Source organism: Crinia signifera, chromosome 3, assembly GCF_055691185.1.
Source record: "Crinia signifera chromosome 3, ASM5569118v1, whole genome shotgun sequence".
Taxonomy (NCBI): Eukaryota; Metazoa; Chordata; class Amphibia; order Anura; family Myobatrachidae; genus Crinia; species Crinia signifera.
This window is the reverse complement of record NC_139219.1, coordinates 117,170,334-117,190,971: the sequence shown is the minus strand read 5'-3', so window position 1 is coordinate 117,190,971 and position 20,638 is coordinate 117,170,334. Positions and strand designations below refer to the sequence as shown.

The following is a 20,638-nucleotide window of genomic DNA, read 5'->3' as shown; positions in this document are numbered from 1 at the left end:
GGCGTTGAGGTGCCTTCCTGGTAAATATGTACATACACTGGTATCCTGGGTCCTTAGCAGGGTCCCCTGGAAGGAGGCGGCACTCTCACGACTTGTAGAAAGATTATTTTTTTATTAAAGCATAAAGTGCACAATTTAAAACATTCGTCTACGTTTCAAGACCCATTGGTCTTTTCCTCAGGACGTGCGTTTGGTAAAAGTGCTGTGTGCCAGTGAAGAGTAAAGAAAGAAAAATATATATATATACACACATACATACACACACACACACACACACACACACACATATATAAAAGAAAGATACCCAGCGCAAATCAGTCCCAAAGTGTCCAAATTTGTCAGGCTAAGTCCATACTCTTCCTATATGTGTGCAGCTTCAAATTAGGGATCCAACCACGGCTCCCACGGAGTATGCTTGCAAAAAGAAAAGAAATTGAAGCGCACCAGTCAGCAACAGGTAGGTACAATTTTACTGATATACAGCTGACAAACATAGGTATAACATAAAGGAATAAAAACTTCCTAAATGTAAAGGGCGGTACAGCAATGCCAGGTGTCGATGGAAACCCGACAGCAGTGATCAGTTGCGGACGGAGCACCAGACAGCAGATACCAGCCACGACTTCCACAGGATACAGCGGACCAAAGCCAGGACGTCTACAGCGTCAGGATACAGCAACCACTCCCAACGCGTTTCGACTGACACCCCCTGACGAAGACCGTAGTCGAAACGCGTTGGGCGTGGTTGCTGTATCCTGACGCTGTAGACGTCCTGGCTTTGGTCCGCTGTATCCTGTGGAAGTCGTGGCTGGTATCTGCTGTCCGGTGCTCCGTCCGCAACTGATCACTGCTGTTGGGTTTCCATCGACACCTGGTATTGCTGTACCCCCCGTTCCATTTGGGAAGTTTTTATTCCTTTATGTTATACCTATGTTTGTCAGCTGTATATCAGTAAAATTGTACCTACCTGTTGCTGACTGGTGCGCTTCAATTTCTTTTCTTTTTGCATATATATATATATATATATATATATATATATATATATATATATTGTGTACTAACATGCTTTTGTTAATAGTTTGCCATCGAGTGCTGGCGCTACAGCTAATGCGGACCGAGGGAGCTGGAGGAGGACCCGTGAGTGCTGCTGCGGCAGGTGACAATGTATCTTTTCTTTCCCCCTGCTATGTATTGTCACACCACAAGGAGCAGGGGGAGGGGGAGGCAGTGGCAAAGTATGCTCCGTGAGGAGCAGGGGAAGGGAGCCGGACCGGCTCCATGAGTGTCAGTGCCGAGTGTAGAGAAAGGGATGGGAGCTGGACGGCGGCGGTAGACTGCTCCATAGTGAGCAGGGCGGGTGAGCAGGTGGAGGCAGCGGGGCGGTCCGGGCTGAAAGTGACTAATCTTTCAGCCCGGCCGTGCGTATACACAGAGCGATGATGGAAACCATCCATCATCGCTAGACATGCTGGTAAAACCAGCCGACGTGGGACCTTGTTAGCGATGATGCGGGAGCGAGCATCATTGCAAATTTATCATCTGTTGGCCATACACAATTGGATGACTTTCAGATGAAAATCGCTCAAAACAGCTGTTGTGAGCGATTTTCAGATGAAAATCGGCAAGTGTGTATGGGCCTTGATAGAATTCTTTTGGCCAAGTTGGATCAGAAAAGTCTGATTGCATTGTGCAGGCAGAGAGTCTCATACCATTTTCCTTAACAGTTTCATGTTACAGATAATTGAAGGGCTTTGGCGTTCTAAACCCCTTTTGACTTGCTTCTAAATACCTCTGATCTTTCTTCTGTAAAAAAAAAAAAACTCTTGCCAATTTTGTGCTAAATTTAAAGGTGCCCATAGTACAAAAAGCACGCAATGTGCTACAGCAGCATGCATTTTGTACTAGATGCTATGCGATGCCACACATACGTTATGTGTTGTGTGATGTGATATGCACATGACCACACATCGCACCCGTACACTGCTCACATGCATGGGATGCTTTAGACCTATAAAATCCATTTGCCAAATGGAAATAAACCTGGATTTTTCACAACTGATGACCCAAAACACTACACTGCAACCCTTTCATTACCCTTAGAAGATTGGTCTCAAATGTCTTTTGATTCAGCTTTGAATATTAAGTATGGGATCGTTTTTATTCCCTTCTTTCTTAGAATACTTGACAAAACTCCCACGACTTTTGTAAATATATTAGGCAATGATGCAAGCCCAAAAGGCAGAGCTCTAAACTGGAAATGTATTTTCCATTCAAATTGCAACAGACCCTTATGGCCAGTAAATGGCTATATGTAGGAAGGCATCCTTGAACGCAGATATCTTCATTTGTTTTCATCCAATTTATGAATGATGGACTTCATTTTGATTTAGTCTATTGCCAACTTTTAATGTAATTTTTAAAAACTTAAGATGGGTCTGTAATTACTTCTTTTTTTTTTCTCCTTTGGACCTTTAACAGTTTCTTCCCTTGATCCTTCTAACAGGCCTAAGCTTATCTCCGCAAGCAAAACCTCTGGCAAAGGAAAACTGTCCCAACTCGAAGTATTGTTTGAAGTTGAAAGAATGAGCAAAAAGTCCTGCTGTTCGCTTTAAAACATTATTTTCAATGACTAATAACAATTATTTTCAATGACTAATAACAACTCTTGCTTAAAATCATTTTATCTAATTACAGACCCATACAATATTTACTAGCAATTGACTAGCAAATTCTCCAATAATTAATTTCTATATCCGCCTCCCACAATTTTAACCACATTACTCTTCTAGCGGCCACTGCTAAACCTGAATCATACTAACAGTAATTGTACGGATATATCACACAGAATATATACAGAAGCCTATTTTACAATAAATATTTAAGTAAACTTGTATCTAGCCCTGTGCGTCGCTACTGGTTGGTGATTAATATCCAGCATTCTGGATAAATCTAGTCAAATTGCCGGCCAGGGACAGTGTTCTCACAAGAGAACACTGGCCCTGACAGATCGCTCAGAACACAGTGCTTATATCGCTCAGCAAAATTTCAACATATCTACATGAGTAGTTAGAAATATTAACAAACATGGTAGTAGAGGGATGGCCCTTTGTTTATGGAGAGTCAAGTCACAACCTGAAAAAGTTAATACATAGACAGGCGAAGGGAGAGGGTAGAAATTAGAATATTAAGTTAACAAATAATATGATTTAGAATCTGGTACTTCTATGTTAGTTGGGCGCCCACTATAGTTAGTACGCTCATACCACCACTATCCATGTCGGCGTGGGGTTGATTTTATATAGTGTGGCGAGCGCAGCGAGCCACCGAGCCCGAAGCGTGGCGAGCTCCGCGAGGGGACGCGTCAAACTAAGCAAATAGCTTAGTTGGCGCCCAACTAACATATAAGTACCCAGAATCTTTCGTTTTTCCTGCATTCCCCAAAACAGTGAAAAAAGTTGAAGGGTTTTAATGACACTTAGAGATGTTGGAGATCAGTATTCTCTCTGAATTGTCTGAAGATGGACTTTGTGCAAGTAGGTAGAGTTTAAAATTTGTCACAGATCATCATAATGATCATGCAACATTGAGGGTGAGATAAGGGGAAATCTATTTCACACTGTGCTTAGATTTTTTCCAAAAACATCTGTAAATGAGTACGGTCACAGAAAAAATAATGTGTGCGCCTGTCTTAAGTGCATTTAAAAGTGGATCAACAGTTGAAGATAAAATGAGCCGTCAAATGTAATGTTGAACATGGAGAAATATGTAAAAATAAGCATTAGGTAGTGAACATGTTTTCTCATAGTTTAAAAATTTTAACATATAACCCCTGGGTCAAAGACTTTAAAAACTGATAAGCCTTTGTCACGCCATTGTAAATGTTGGCACTCAAAGGGTTAATTGATGGTCCTCAGCAAAGAACGGTTTATTTCGGAAATTTCATGCAGGGCAGATCCTACTTCCTGCTTACATATCATGCTGAGACCACACCACTGTACCATCAGCTACCGCCTGCGTAAGGAGAGGGGTCATGGTAGGCTTCTACAAACTCTCCATAGGGGACTGAGGTGTCCGTACTGTGGCATACCTGGCTGTGAGAGGGAAGAACCTAAGAACTTTCCTAGGCAGCGGTGTTACTTTATCAGCCACCACTGCAACTGGAACCATTTTACCTGTGGTACACTTATTCTCCTGGTATGGAGGATGAGCGGTAGTCTGCAGGGAAGGAGAGGGATAGTGATCCATGGTGGAATAAAGCTTGCAGGTGCTAGCAAACACAATGCAGCAATAGAGGCTGTGCAGTCAAATAGAGTAGGCTTCTTGGTGGGGTAAAGCATATTAAAGTGAATGTGAACTTGTTGCATTGATCAAGTCCATAGATTGTAAGTAATGTTTGAATGTCACTCACCTTTGCTGCAACAATACTCAAACCCATACCGTTCTGTTTCTTCAATGTCACAGTGATTATTTCAGGGTCTTTTCTTAAGGGCTAAAAAACAGCAAATCAAGATTATGACCAATATATTACTAACAGAAAATAAAATGAAATTTTATGGCATGAGTATTTGTAGTGATCTTGAAAACATTTTTCCCCTTTATGTTTTCCTATATACAGCACAATACATTCGTTACTGAATCTAGAAGAAATGGCAAAAGCTGATCATACTGTATGCAAGTCATAAAATATGAATACTATATATATATATATATATATATATATATATATATATATATATATATATATATATATATATATATGTATATATATGTATGTATGTATATGTTCAGTTTTGGGTGTTACTGTACATATATGAAAGTCCTTTAATATGTAATCTGTATGTATTTTATAATTTGGTTAGAGGATTTACAGGGCAGATTTACCCCCCTGAGGTGCTGTGTGTTAGGATGGGATAAAAACAGGGCATGAGTCCTGAGATATCTTTTGTGTCAAGAATTGTACTGCTGTGAACATCTGTATTCTGACTATCCCTTAACAATATATGCAAGGGAAAGAGCCTTTTGGAAAATTATTCAGGCAAAATCCTGCAAAAAAAAACAGCCATGCAGTCCTGTTCTCCGGTTGTACCATGTTGAGCAAAGAGTCTCCAAGCACTGCCTTCAGTTACCAAGCAGGGACTGGTCTATAGTGAGGGACCAGTGGGAACAAGCTTACACCACTCAGGTGCTGTGGCTTGTCTACACAAACGCTACAGAAGAGGTTCCAGATGCCGCTTATTGAAGCATGGTTGTGGCAGCAAGATACCCGCCCACTACACCGGATGTTGTTTACAGTAAGAGAGAATTCTTTTGGCCAAGTTGGATCAGAAAAGTCTGATTGCATTGTGCAGGCAGAGAGTCTCATACCATTTTCCTCAACAGTTTCATGTTACAGATAATTGAAGGGCTTCGGAGTCCTAAAACCCTTTTGACTTGCTTCTAAATACCTCTGATCTTTCTTCTGTAAAGCTGGCCATACATCTACAGATCGATTTTCAGATTGGGCTGGTTGGAACAAAATCCTGGTAATGGATGAGAGCAGATTACAGTTGACCATTTGCTTCGAAATACTGACACTCCGATATTACCAGGTTTTTGTTCCAACCAGCCAGATCTGACAGTCGATCTGTAGATGTATGGCCAGCTTAAGAAAAACTCTTGCCAATTTTGTGCTAAATTTAAAGGTGCCCATAGTACAAAAAGCACACAATGTGCTACAGCAGCATGCATTTTGTACTAGATGCTATGCGATCTAGTACAAAAAGGTTCAAGATTCTGACAAATATATTACTAACGGAAAATAAAATGAAATGTTATGGCATGAGTATTCGTAATGATCTTAAAAATATTATTCCTATACACAACACACTACATTCGGTACAGAAGCTAGAAGAAATGGCAAAAACTGATCATACTGTTTGCAAGTCATGAAATAGGAATACTAAGTATATATATATATATATATATATATATATATATATATATATATATATATATATATATATATATATTCAGAGCGAAAAGTATGTCCTTTTCAATATGGGATAAAATTGCAAATTAAAAAAACACAAACATGAAAGTGACAAAAACAACAGATACAAGTGTATTAAAAATAAGGTCGCGGGCACGTATCACAATAAATAGCACCGGTATCTGGTGATATGGTGGTGTCAGTGGTCGTTAAATATATGAATCACTCAATTTATTAAGATGAGATGTGCAATGTTTTCACAGTTTGTCCATAATATTAGGTCATTCACATGTTTAACACATTTTACACAATGTGACTCAGATACTTCCCACTGTTATGTATCTTTTAGAATCAATATTCAAATAACTTTATTAGTGTGGCTATCATGAGTCACAGTTGTATACTCAGTGCTGAATATCACAGACTTATCGGTTATGCTGGCGGTTGCAAGCCACTATTGGGTGCTTATTTGAGCACCATTGGGGGCAATAACCATTATAACATATATTGAGTTTTGTTCAGCTGATATTATAGACCAGTGGTTCCCAAACTGTGTGCCGTGGCTCCCTGGGGTGCCTCGGGACACTTGCAGGGGTGCCTCGGGTTAGTGGGCCAAGACCAACTAAAATTATTTATAGTGAATTATTTATGGACAAAACCAGTTCTGGTGACTGTCAATCATAAAATATGTGTACAAGGGTATGCCATCAAATGGGTCCTGCCCTCGCTGCGGAGAGGCAGAAGCGGGGTTATTACACTGTCTTTGGACATGTCCAATCACAAGAGGCTTTTGGCTACAAGTGAGGAGGTTCACGTTAGATAATTTGATTAATTATACAGGTTGAGTATCCCGTATCCAAAATGCTCGGGACCAGGAGAATTTTGGATAACGGATTATTCCGTATTTCGGAATATTTTTATATTTTAATGATGTATTTTGAAGTATCTTGCATTTATGCTGTATAAACACATAATATACACACAAATATATTTTATTACCACATAAAATACACACAAATATATTTTATTTGTTCAAAAAACAAGGTTTCAAAACGTGAAACAAAATGTGTGTACTATCTCAGCACTGAATTTGAATGCCAAGCAATCATTTTCTTGTACATATATAGTGCCAGTTACATATCATGTCCTCAGTAGTGCTGTTACAAATGTCCCCAGTGAGTTTTTAGCAAAAAAAAAAAAAAATTTTCACTTTCTGGAATGTCCGTATTTCGGAATAATTCGGATAACGGATATTCGGATACGGGATACTCGACCTGTATACCCTTTAATGCAGAGTGGGCCATATTTGGAATCATTCCTACAGAGCAAAGGATAACTAGGGGATGCAGAAAACTCGTACTGGCCGTACAAGCAGCGGCATGTAAAACCATCTTACACGAATGGATATCCACGCGGCCTCCTTCCTTTGCGCTCTTTAAAACAAAACTCCACCACATATTTCAGATGGACTGGTTGGAAACAACCTTAGATAAAGAAAAACGAACCCAAAATTTTTTTGAAACTTGGGAAAGTTACATTGTGACTTTACCAGCAGATTTTCAAAAGAGAATTCAAAACACCTTGCAAAGCACAGAGTGGTATGAGACGAGGAGGCTGCTGGGAGATCCACCAATAGTAGTGGTATAGAGACGGGAATCTTGGGAATAAACCTTTTACAAAAGGGACTCGCATGTTGCGACTCGTTGTTGAGGGATAGGTTAAGTTGGGACCTTCACACACATAAATACTCAAAGAAATAATTACCAAAAAGAAAAAAATCTTAAGAGACGTTTAATGGTTACTCATATATTGCCTTTTATTGGAGAGATGTACAGAGAACATTTTTGAATTTTCAAATTTTGTATACTGTTAAACAACAAAGAAATGTAATTGTTTGAAGTCTAATTACAATACTGTATGACAAACTTGCTAATACTGTAATGTATAAACACGTTGATGTTGCAATGTATCACGCAATAAAAAAAAAAATATGTGTACAAACAGAACTCTTTTCACTATAACTGAACCTAAGGATCACATATAAACACAATTCACTTAATTTTATTTTTCTTTTCTACATTTTTTTTGCCATGGGGTGCCGTGAAAATATCAGATTTTTACCTGATAATTTGCTTTCCTCTACTCCTCCATGGCAGCCAATCACTGGATTCTTCCCTACTGGGCACTATTTGTGGAAAGAAAAAAAAAAGAAAAAAAAAAGACCTCCTTCCCGTATATATATGTCCCCTCCTCCTTAGTTCAGTGTCTTTATTTTCTTAGCTTTAACACAAAACATAGATCATTAAACATGCATTATACATTTGGGTAGGGAATATATGCTGCCATGGAGAAGTAGAGGAAAGCAAATTATCAGGTAAAAATCTGATATTTCCTCTACCTCCCCCATGGCAGCCAATCACTGGGTAATACCCCAAGCAGTGCATAATTACAGGAGGGAATACATAAAGTAATAGGCATCCACCTGTTTTTTTTTTTTTTTTTAAACAAAAAATTCTTCATGACTTTCTTTGCTCATACGACTGCCGCATTGAGCACTTTTCTCCCAAACTTCACATCCGATGAAGACCAGACATCTACTCTGTAATGCTTGGAGAAAGTATGGGCCGACACCCAACCTGCAACTTTACATAGATCCTCTATTGAGGCAGATCCTCTTTCTGCCCACAATGTTGCTATGGCCCTAGTTGAATGGGCTTTTAATCCTGGAGGAAGTTGTTGCCCTTTTTCCATAAGCTTTTTGAATACAGCTCCTGATCCACCTCACAATTGTGTCCTTGGAGGCCCTCTGCCCTATCTTACTTCCTTCAGTAAGTACGAACAGATTTTTTGTCTTCTGCCAGGCTTCCGATCTCTGCACATACAGTATATCTTTAGTGCTCTAACTTAGTCCAGTTTAATTAGTTTCTCTTCCTTTGCAATACTTGGCTTTGCACATAAATCAGGTAGTATAATTTCCCTGTTAATGTGGAAGTCAGAAAGCATCTTTGGAAAAAAAATGGATTCGTATGTAACACCACCTTACCCTCGAAAAAGTTCATATACGGCTCTTCTGCCCACAACGCCTGTATCTCTTATACCCTTCTTAATGTAATTGCAACGAGAAAAGCAACTTTCCAAGAAAGCAATCTTGCTGGTATATCCTGTAAAGGTTCGAATGGGGGTTCCATCAATGCTCCCAGCACCAGGTTGAGATCCCATTGAGCTATAGGTTGGCGAATTCTTGGCCTAATCTTGCCTGCGGCTTGAATAAATCCTTTCCCCTAGTGCTGCGATCTGTACCAGACCTTTCTCAAGCCCTGACTGTAGAAACATGGGTGGATTCTAACACAGTTGCGCTGCTAGATAATATGTATCTCTGAGTAACGATTTCTGACCAAAAATAACACTGGACACGCTCTGTATAATTAATATTTATATTTTATAAAAATATGAAAAAGAAAAAAACATTTAATTAAACAGTACAATATATATAGCACCTAAATATTATAAAAACATGTGACTCAATGTCAGACAGGTGGGTCTCCAAGGGTTAATTAAGCTCTCCAATATTGCAGACAATCAATTATGGGTGGTAGTTTGTCCAGAATCTGTGTATTTCAGATATATTTGATTTTATAAATCACAAATCTCCAGCCCGCAGATGATATTTATTATGCCAATTAGCATGTATACGGAACATGCACTAGGTGTAAGGCAGTTCATCAAAAGAAACAATGTTAAGTTGGATTAATAGCAGTAAGGTTTCTCACCTACAAATGGTTGTAGCAGTGGGGAGCTTTACTCGATGGTAGCTCTACCCTGATGTAAGGTTTGTAAAGAATGGGCTCCTGAATCAGAGTTCCTCCGTTTTGATGCAGCCCATTTAACACGTGCAGCAGCTAGTATAATTCTATGCTATCTTATTGGTGCACAATATAGACACCATAATTATATTAATATTTAGAGCGCCAGGTACTGTGAATTGACTGGTCCCAATTGGCATCAGTCAAATGCACAATCTTTTTTGCTGACTGTAGAAACGCCAATATTCACGGAATACTTTGTGGAGGACTAGAATGCTCACCACACCAGATTTTAAATGTCTTCCAGATTTTATAATAGATGCAAGATGTGGACTGTTTTCTTGCCTTTGGTAATGTTGTTATGACTGCTCCGGAGAACCCCTTGTTCTTCAGCGATTCGGACTCAGCAGCCACGCCGTCAAATGCCATGCTGAAGGTTGAGGTTGGCTTATTAAACCCTGTGACAGTAGGTCTGCCCTGTTCGGGAGTCTTGCGGGTCCGTCCACCACTAACTGCATTAAGCTTTGCGAGCCATGTCATGCATGGCCAGAAAGGGAGCATTGCTATCAATCTTGCTTCTTCCCTCTGTATTTTCATCAGGAATTACTGGAATTGGGGGGAATACATACGCCAGTTCCATGTCCCATCTGGTCGTAAGCGCATCTGTCTGAGCTGCCTGCGGATCCCTGAACCTGGAAAAAAATATCGGTACCTGCTTGTCGTGAAATGTTGCCATGAGGTCTACTTGCGGCACGCCCCATCTGTTGACCAAGACTTGAAACACTTGTTTGTTGAGGTGCCATTCCCCTGGCCTACACATATTCCTGCTTAGGCTGTCCGCTAGCACAATTTCTCTTCCTGCTAGGTACACCGCCAGTATGTTTGTTACTCTCGGTTCGGCCCACCTTAGCAGTTTCGACACCTCTTTCATCATTGTTATGCTTCTGGTTCCTCCCTGGTGATTGATGTACGACACTACAGATTGGTTGTCTGTTCTGACTACCACCTCTGTATCTATCAGTTTGTCCTGAAAGTACCAGCATGCCAGAACTACTGCTCGCATCTCTTAGGTTCGAGTGCTTCCTTCTCCAGTACTCCGACCATTCACCTTGAACCGTATCTGATCCGCATACTGCTCCCCATCCGGAGCAGCTGGCGTTGGTAGTTAGTACTACCTGCCTGACTGGTGCAAAGGATTTTCCCTTGCTCAGTCTGTCGTCGCTCTGCCACCATTGCACATCCCCTTTCGCCAGCCTCGATAGCAGAATTATTCGCGACAGGTTTTTTTCATCCCCATTCCACTGGGATAGAAAACAATTTTGCAGTTTCCTTGAATGAAAACGGGCCCAGGATATCATTTCCAGAGCTGCCGCCATTAGCCCCAACATCTCCATGCATTGTCCTGCTGACACTACCGTCTTTTGTGGCAGTGTCAGAACTTTTCCCGTTATCTTCTTCCTTCGTTCCGTGGTCAAGGCAACTTTCATTTTGTGAGAATCTATAATCGTCCCCAGATACTTTATTGTACTTTTTGGCCTTAGTTGACTTTTCTTCTCGTTGACCAACCAGCTGTGATGTCTTAGACATTCTAGAGTTCTTTCTGTATGCTGTTTTGCTTCTAGCTCTGTATCCGCCACGATCAATAGATCGTCGAGATACGGCCATATTGCGATACCTTCCCGCCATTGATTCGCGATTATTACTATATGTACTTTTGAGAATGTCCTGGGAGATGTTGAAAGGCCGAAAGGAAGAGCTACAAACGGATAGTCTGTTCCGCCTACCGAGAATCTCAGGAATTTTTTATGCCCCCGAAAAATTGGCACGTGCAGGTATGCGTCCTTCAAGTCCACTGATGTCAAACGCCTCCCTGCTGATGTCTGGTAAAATCGTCTTTACCGATTCCATTTTGAAGGGTTTTGTCTCTATAAATCTGTTCAGCCTCCTGAGGTATAAGATAGTTTGAAACCCTCCAGACGCTTTCTTGACTATGAAGAATCTAGAATACCATCCTGTTCTTCTTTGATTCTCCTGTACCTTCACCACTACTCTGTTTTTTCATCTCTTCCAGACTTGACAATAAGGCTATCCTTTCTTCTATGTTGCTGGGGACGGGGGATTCTGTGAAGAATGTTTCTGGCTTCTTTAAAAACTCGATCTTGTAGCCTTATTGTATTACCTCTAAAACCCATTCGTCTGTGGTAGTCTCTTCCCAGGTGTCGTAATACTGCAACAACCTGGCTCCCACACAGACTGGTTCGGCATCATTGATGATCTCTCTTTGAGGGGAATCTTCCCTCTCTGCCCCTTTGGGCACGAAAATTCCGCCTTTACTGCCAGGGAGCTCTCCTATATCCCCTTCCTGGTCTGTATGCTCTGGCTTCCTTGAAGTCCTTTGTTTGATATCTAAATAGCCTAGATGATGAGGCCTTCTTTGGTGTCTTCTCCTGTGGTAGCCAGACTGACTTTCCACCTAATATTTTAAATATAAAATGATCCAGTTTTTTACCGAATAGATAGCTCCATTGAAAAGGCAGGGACAGTAGCTTATTTTTGGACTGTACATTCGCCGCCCATGCTTCTGCCATAGGGCCCTTCTTACCACTGCTGCCTTAGCTGTAGATCTTGCTGTTAATTTCACTGCATCTATCGATGCTTTGCATAGATACTCAACTGCCAACTGAATATCTTGAATGGTAGTCTGACCTCCATATGCCATCCAGCATATCCCCTTCTAGTTGCTGACACCAGCTCCTGAGGACTCTGGACGTAACCGCCATTGCTGACGCCAGCTGCAATGTTGCTCCTGAAATCAGGTGCTGCTTACTAAGGCCCATTCAATGCGCCTCTCCATCAGGTACTAAAACACGTTTGCCTCTTCAAGGGGAAGTGTTGTTTTCCTGGAAATGCGAGCTATGGCTGCATCCACTCTGGTTAACTCTTCCCACGCAGCCACATGGGCTTGATCGAAAGGGTACATATGACTAATCCTTGACGGAACCGTGACCATTCTATCGGGATGTTTCCACTCTACCGCAATAATATTTTTGAGGGAATCATACAGTGGAATTTTCTTTCCCTTTTTTCCTTTTATCCTGAAATAAAAGTTCCTGTAAATTGAGATCTTCATGTTGATGTTCAATTTTAAGAGACTTAGAGTATGTATCAGCTCTAGTAAATTTTCCACCATTACTGGATTGCAGTCTGTATCCGTTTTATCCTGCGGATCATCATCTGGGTCCATATCCTGGAATCCCATTGATGGCCCTTCTGCTGGGCCTGCCTGTGAATAGTCAGAATCTGACATTATGGCATGTTTCCTCTTGGTGGTTAACAAGTCCTCCTTGGTAACAAAGGTTTCTACTAATGCAGTTTTTAGCATGTCCACTAGTCCTGTCATTTGACTAAAGGGTAGTTGTTGAAGGGTTTTGCTTGCTTCACAGATACCCCCCATACAGCCTTCAGGCAGTTTCTTGTCACACATAGAGCATTTGGATGTGTGAATCCTTATGTGCTTGGCCTTAGTGGTGTCCTTACTAGCTTCAGACCTAATGCATATAATATAACACCACTGAGTATCCAGTAGAAAAAACAATCTGCTCTAAAAAACAAACAAACAAAAAAAAAAACACACTCATTTCCCTCAGTTATAGGCTTACCCCGATTTTTCAGTGCTTGGCCGCTTATCCTCCTCCATGGTATCGCCGGGTGCCCAATATATATGATGTATATATGATATATAGACTTTGCCTAAAACAACAATGCCCCCATATCATGAGCCACGGACAGACACTCAATATCAAGGAGCCATATTTCCTACCAGTCCAGGAGTCTTACACTGTTTCCGGAACGATCATCCACAGTAGCCGTCTCTGCACGCCGATTCAAATCTCCTGCTGCCGCGTACACAGGCACTTACGCCTTTACGCTGACGGCCACCGCGTCACTGTTCTGCATCCGGAGATGCCGTGCAAGCCGATGACGTCCACCTCCTTTCCCTCCGGATGAACAGAGGCCAGGCTGCAGCGCAAACACACGCCGTGTGAGGACGCCGCCGCTCAGCAGTATGGACGGCATCCAGCACCCGGGTTCCATACCCACTGAGGGCCGGCTCCCACCTTCTCATCCCCGCTTGACACCCAGGTATCTCAGCGGGGTAATTACACTGTAAAAGCACTTCTTCACGGGGTAACCTTCCATACTGCCCTTGGGAAAGGAAAAAAAAGACACTGAGCTAAGGAGGAGGGGACATATATATACGAGAAGGAGGTCATTTATTTTCCTTTCTGCAAGTATTGCCTAGTAGGGAAGAACCCAGCGACTGGCTGCCATGGGGGAGGTAGAGGAAAAACCTTTGTACTTTAGGGTGCCGTAATTCAAAAAAGATTGGAAACCCCTGTTATAGACCAATGAAGTGGAGGCAGCGATTATTGCATATGCATATGGAGCCAGCCTTATCCTTTGCAGTGGATGGCGTTTCTACCACCACCCACACTGGCGACTGGCTCCCGCCAGGGGGGCACGCGCGCACGAGACTCCCGCGCCCCATGGCAACGGAGCTTGGCGGGGGTCCCTGATGCCTCCCCCACCGCCTCCACCGGTCCCCCTCACCGCCCCCCCCCCGACCCCCCCAAACTGGGTAGCGTCTCCCCGAAGCGGACACGGGCAGGGAGACGCTGCCCAGAAGTCGCGATACTGGGACGTGCGTGCAACGTCCTAGTCTCTCTCGCCGGCGCTCGCCAGTGCAAGGGGTCTGGCGAGCGCCGGCCAAAGAAGAGCTCCATCTGTAATGCTATTCTTAACAGAGAGTACTTATAATCAGGGTTAACTGAATAAATGTCGGGCGGGTACAATAACCCGACTGAATAATATATGAAGCTACTCTGTTAGCAGTGCCGTAGTAAAGTGCAATGTATAAGGCCGCCTCAATGCAGGAGCCGAGCTGTTATCAGTGGCGTGTATAGTAACACGTCACTGCGAGGTACCAGGGGTGCCGTGCAGCCTGCCGGTCCTGACCCGTGCTCCCGCTAACTGCACAGAATGATTCCTGCTGCTTTAACAAGGGCTGCAGGGTCACTCTGCCAGAATTGACACAATCAAAATTCATGATAAGAAAAATAACAAAGTGCTATATTGCGAACCGTGCCCGCGCACCGGTAGCTGGCACCTTTTGTTTCAGTATATCATAACCACTTACATTTTTACTCTCCGGTACTTGTTTAGCTTCACGGCAGCCAATATATCGGCCGATCTGATGCCATTTTTTTACTAGTTCATGACCCCACTACGCATGGAGTTGATTTTATATAGTGTGGTGAGCCCGAAGCGTGGCGAGCCCCGCGAGGGGACACAGATTACTGCGTTCGCCTCACTATATAAAATCAACTCCATGCGTAGTGGATAGGTGTGTTACAAACATAAAAAAAATTGCATCGGATCACATTGGACAATATATCAGTCGATATTGCGTCCAATATATTGGCCGCTGTGAAACTAAAACAAGTACCCTCTCTCCTTCACTCGCTAATTATGGCAAGTTCTAACAATGTATCCACATGTAATAAAGTGTAATAGATCCTGTCCGTCACTCAAAGAGAGGTGGACACCTTCCACACAGACATGGAACGTCCAGCCTCCAATGTGCACACCGATTGGTGGGAAACACTTATCAGGGTATATAAACCCTGTCAGATCCGCGGTCGGGTTTGCCCTGAGGAAGCTTGATTTGCAAAGCGCGTGATGGCTACCGGTCTCGGGAACGGTTCGCAATATAGCACTTTCTTTTTCTTATCGTGAATTTTGATTGTGTCAATTCTGGCAGAGTGACCCCGCAGCCAGTGTTAGGCCAACAGGAATCACTCTGTGCAGTTAGTGGGATCACGGGTCAGGTCTGGCAGGCTGCACAGCACCCCTGGTACCTCGCAGTGACGTGTTACCATACACGCCACTGATAACCGCCCGGCTACTGCATTGAGGCGGCCTTATACAATGCACTTTACTACGGCACTGCTAACAGAGTAGCTTCATATATTATTCAGTTGGGTTAATGTACCCGAGCTGCATTTATTCAGTTAATCCTGATTATAAGTACTCTCTGTTAAGAACAGCATTATATGCAATAATCGCTGCCTCCACTTCATTGAATATCAGCTGAACAAAACTCAGTATAAGTTATAATGGTTATTACCTGCCATGGTGCACAAATAGGCACCCAATAGTGGCTTACAACCGCCAGCATAACCGATAACTCTGTGATATTCAGCACTGAGTATACAACTGTGACTCAAGATATCCACACTAATAAAATTATTTGAATATTGATTCTAAAAGATACAGAACAGTGGGAAGTATCTGAGTCACATTGTGTTGAATGTGTTATACATGTGAATGACCTAATATTATGGACAAACTGTGAAAACACTGCACATCTCATCTTAATAAATTGAGTGATTGAGATATTTACCGGCCACTGACACCACCATATCACCAGATACCAGTGCTATTTATTGTGATACCTTGTTTTTGTCACTTTCATGTTTATGTGGTTATTTTTTATTTCGCAAATATATCCCATATTCAATAAAAGTTAAATTTTATATCAAAATAGGTGCACCAACAAAAGGACACACTTTTCTCTCTGAACCGGTCTAAATCCCTTATGTCCCTCGGTTGCACAACTCCTGGTTAGATATATACATATATACATGCATATATATATATACACACAAACACACACACACTCTGCAGGTTCAGTGTTATGTTGTTTATTTCATAACAAGGTGTCTCAAGAGTGCCAACTCATCCAATCCCGTATTAATCCTGGTATTAATAAATTTGCGCTGTATATAGGTTTGAATTTATATATTCGCCGACTCACATTGAAACTGCATATTTTTTTAAAAATTATTAAAAAGAGCTGTCCAACCCAACCGAATGAAAATGTTTCAATTTCCTCAGGTTTTAAAAAAAAAGCAAGCACTTTCTATCCGGTGGAATAACGGGGTGCAAAAAATCGACATGTTTTTTTCAGTTAGTTAAAAATTACTTTGAAAAATTACGAGATGATGTCAGCATAAGAGAGCAAAATCTAACGGGCAGGGAATATCAGGCTCTAAAGGAACTAATGAATAATAAACAACTTATAATAAAACAAGCTGACAAGGGGGGGGTCTGGTTCTTTTGAATAGGGAGGATTATGTTAGAGAAATGATGAGACTCTTGAGAGATCCTGTATCGTACAGACTCCTGGCAAAAGATCCTACAAGTGATTTTTTAGTAGATCTATCCAAACTCCTTGTTGAAGGGTTAAATAATGGAGTAATATCCAAACAGAAGTTTGACTATTTATATAACGACCAGCCAAGGATTGCAAGGTGAAGGTAGATCCAAGAGGGAGAAATAGAGACAAGCGACTCCTAAGACAAGAATTGTATTGGATCTACAGTTTAAATGCGCTAAGCCCAGCTGGTCTGAATGAAGGCTTAGAAATTTCCCCATTTATGAACTAAACATGAAAGAGAGAAGTAAACAGAATAAAGTTAAATATTAAGGACGAACAACAACTATTCTTGTAATGATCTACTCATATAATACCAGCTATAGTATATTTTATACCCGCAATGATCAATTACTTTGTATAATTGTTTTCACAATGATCAAAATATCTCTTCTTTTAATACCCGCAACATTATATTTTACACATGTTCTTATCAAATATCATGGAATGATATCCTTTTAAATTATCGTGCAATCTTATGTTTTATTTCAATGTTATATGTATGGAATGAATTAATCACGTTGCTGCCGGGTATAAAGGAGGTGACTGACCGACGCTAGGCCAGCCCTATGACTAAGTTGATACGAAACATGTAGGGGTGTGGCCTAGCATCGAGATCAATTCTACCACTGCTGTGCTTTGGAGGACGGAGAAGCGAGTGTAACCGGTTCCACCATCAGGTGCATTGCACCGTCATTCATGCTGTTTGACTGTGGTGAATGAGAACTGCCAACGTTGGTACGTGTATTCATACCTTTACCTGCCCATTTCTGTCCGAAATAAAAAATCTGTTTTAAAACAATTCATGCACTATCAGCGCCCATTTCCATTCTTCTAGAAAAAAAAAAATATATATATATATATATATATATATATATATATATATACCAATGCTTGTAGGTGATTTCCACCGGTGCTCCCAAAGCTTCGGTTCTTTCATCAATCAAAAAAGATGACAGGACATGTCGACGTGTCAACGTTTCAGTGCTTTATTTGGCACTATCTTCAGGATACAACATCTCTTACAAAGTACAGACCTTAAATACCATCATCCATATGTGAGCTTGTATGTAGGCGCCTCCTCCCGCCCAGTGGTTGAGGATGACGTCACTCCCATACAGCTGACCGTGATTACTGTGCACCAACATTCATTGCTAGTATGTTTATACGTTTGTCAGTATATGTTTGTCAGTATATGTGACTGACTGCAAAGTTTTCTATATACACTATAAAGACAATAACACAAAAATGAAATAAGTGAAAATATGTGAAACGCACCAAAAATTTTTTTGTAAAAAATGTGAAAAACTTAGTTGTAAAACAAATAATGTTACAATGACATATTACCATGGGCAACTAGGCATGTTGGAGAATAATGAATAAATGCTGTTAATGACTAACATACTGTACTTGCTGAAAGTTCTTTTAGACATAATTATAATAAATTCAAAATGCAGTAAATATTAAATACTCATTAAGTCATTTAGGTGCTAATACATCTAGTTGATATATCCATTCGGCGTTGCGTTTCAATAAAGCCCTATATCTATCACCACCCCTGATTGATCTCTCAACCTGATCAATCATGCGGTATCTGAGACTTGATAAGATATGATGTTTTTCAATAAAATGGCGAGCCACCGGCTGGTCACTGGTCCCAGTGGCCAGGGCTGCTCGTATTGTAGACCGGTGACCCGCCATTCTCTCTTTGAACTTACATTTGGTCTTACCAATGTAGGTAAGACCACACGGGCAGATCAATTGGTAAATATCAAACATGCTATTACACGTTAGGTGTTGTCTAATGGGAATCTTTTTTCCCTGAGTGGGGATGGTTGAAACAGTTACCACTCAACATGAACTGACATGTGACACATGCACACTTAAAGCAACCTGGTTGCTGCAATAGGAAATGTTTATCCGCTCTGTGTCTAGTAATGTCAGATTTTACAAATCCATCACGGAGATTGGGCCCCCTGGTATAACAAGGCATAATACATGTATCCTTGAACGGTAAGGACTCATCACTTTTCATTATCGGCCACTGCTGTTTAATGATTTTACTCACCAGATTGGATCTGGTATTATAGCCACTGACCCAGGGTAGGCATTGTTTTTCGCCTATATTAATGTTAAATTTTTTCTTGAGTAACTCATTACGGTCCATTAATAAAACCTTATTCTTGGTATTAATCAAGAACATACGGTCATAACCCCGTTCAACAAATTTTTCAATGAGGTCATTGAGCTGTGCTTCAGCCTCCATACTCTCAGAGTTGATCCGTCTCACTAGGATCATCTGAGAGTATGGGAGTCCCATTTTCAAGGGTGTAGGGTGACAACTGTTGATATGGAGCCCTGTATTACGATCCGTGGGTTTATAAAACACTTTAGTAGACAACCCTGACTCGGTACGTGATATGGCCACATCCAGGAAATCAATGTGTTCTTTGCTCATGCAGATAGTAAATTTTATGGGGCATTGCGTGGCATTGTGGGCTTCTATTAGATGTACAGTAATAGCTGGCTGTCACTGCCTGACCACAAAAAGAAGACATTGTCTATATATCTCACATATGACGATATACTCTCTGCTAGCTCTAATTTGTCAAAGAATATTTGCTGCTCCATCTGGAACATATAAATATTCGCTAAGGCGGGAGCTACCGCTGCGCCCATAGAACAGCCCTTGCCCTGTAAATAAAACCTGCCATTAAACATGAAAAGTTTTTTGTCAATACAAATTCCAAAAGCATTATGCAAAAATCAATGTACGGATCATCAAATTTACCACTGTCAATCATAAACTTCTTGACAGCCTCACACCCATCAACATGTGGTATTACAGTATACAAGCTGACAATGTCAGCACATACCATCCAGGAGTGTTCAGTCATCTCTATGATGGTTGTCAGATGTTGCAAAAACGAAGTTGTGTCCAATAAATGGTACTTGTGTTGCTGGACTAAAGGCTGTAATACTGTAACCAAATAAATGGAGATCAATTGCAGTAACGATCCTCTGGATAATGTGATCGGTCGACCGGGTGGTGGTATTACCCCTTTGTGGACCTTTGGTAAGGTGTACATCAGGGGGATGATGGGATGTTCCGGGCATAATGCTTTAGCAAGATCCTTGGAGGTGGCTTTCATATCTACACCGCGCTGTAACAGGTTCTTTAATTCTTGTTTGAAAGGACTGGTAGGGTCTTTGTCCAACGGTATGTAGGTCTCATCACTCAATTGACGCATGATTTCGTCAACGTAGGCTTGTCTGTCTTGGAGTATGATCGCCCCGCCTTTATCTGCGGGGCGTATTATGAGCTTATAATTTTTTGATAAATTCTTTAGTGCTGTTTTTTCGGCCACTGTAAGATTGTGGTGTGCCTCAATCAGTTCTTTGATGGACTTGCTGACCCCCTGGTCAATCCTTCGCATAAATGTCTTTAGACTGGGATTGGTCGACACCGGGTTGAGAGTTGACTTGGGCAATAAATTGCAAATTTTTGGGGGAATGATGGGTGTTTTTGTAGATGTAACAGTTGATGAGACTGTCAGACTGGTCTACCAAGACCGACGAGGCCAGTCCGGA

At 41.5% G+C, this 20,638-nt stretch overlaps 1 protein-coding gene across 12 annotated transcripts in view; it reads right to left on the bottom strand.

The window, feature by feature from the left end:
- Nucleotides 1-20,638, bottom strand: part of AFDN (afadin, adherens junction formation factor) — a 723,489-nt gene that overhangs the window by 308,149 nt on the left and 394,702 nt on the right. For all 12 annotated transcript variants that reach the window (XM_083176399.1, XM_083176400.1, XM_083176410.1 and 9 more), the window contains one exon: nucleotides 4,409-4,489. In XM_083176399.1, coding sequence (XP_083032525.1) covers nucleotides 4,409-4,489 — 81 coding nt within the window. The remainder of the gene's footprint in view (nucleotides 1-4,408; nucleotides 4,490-20,638) is intronic.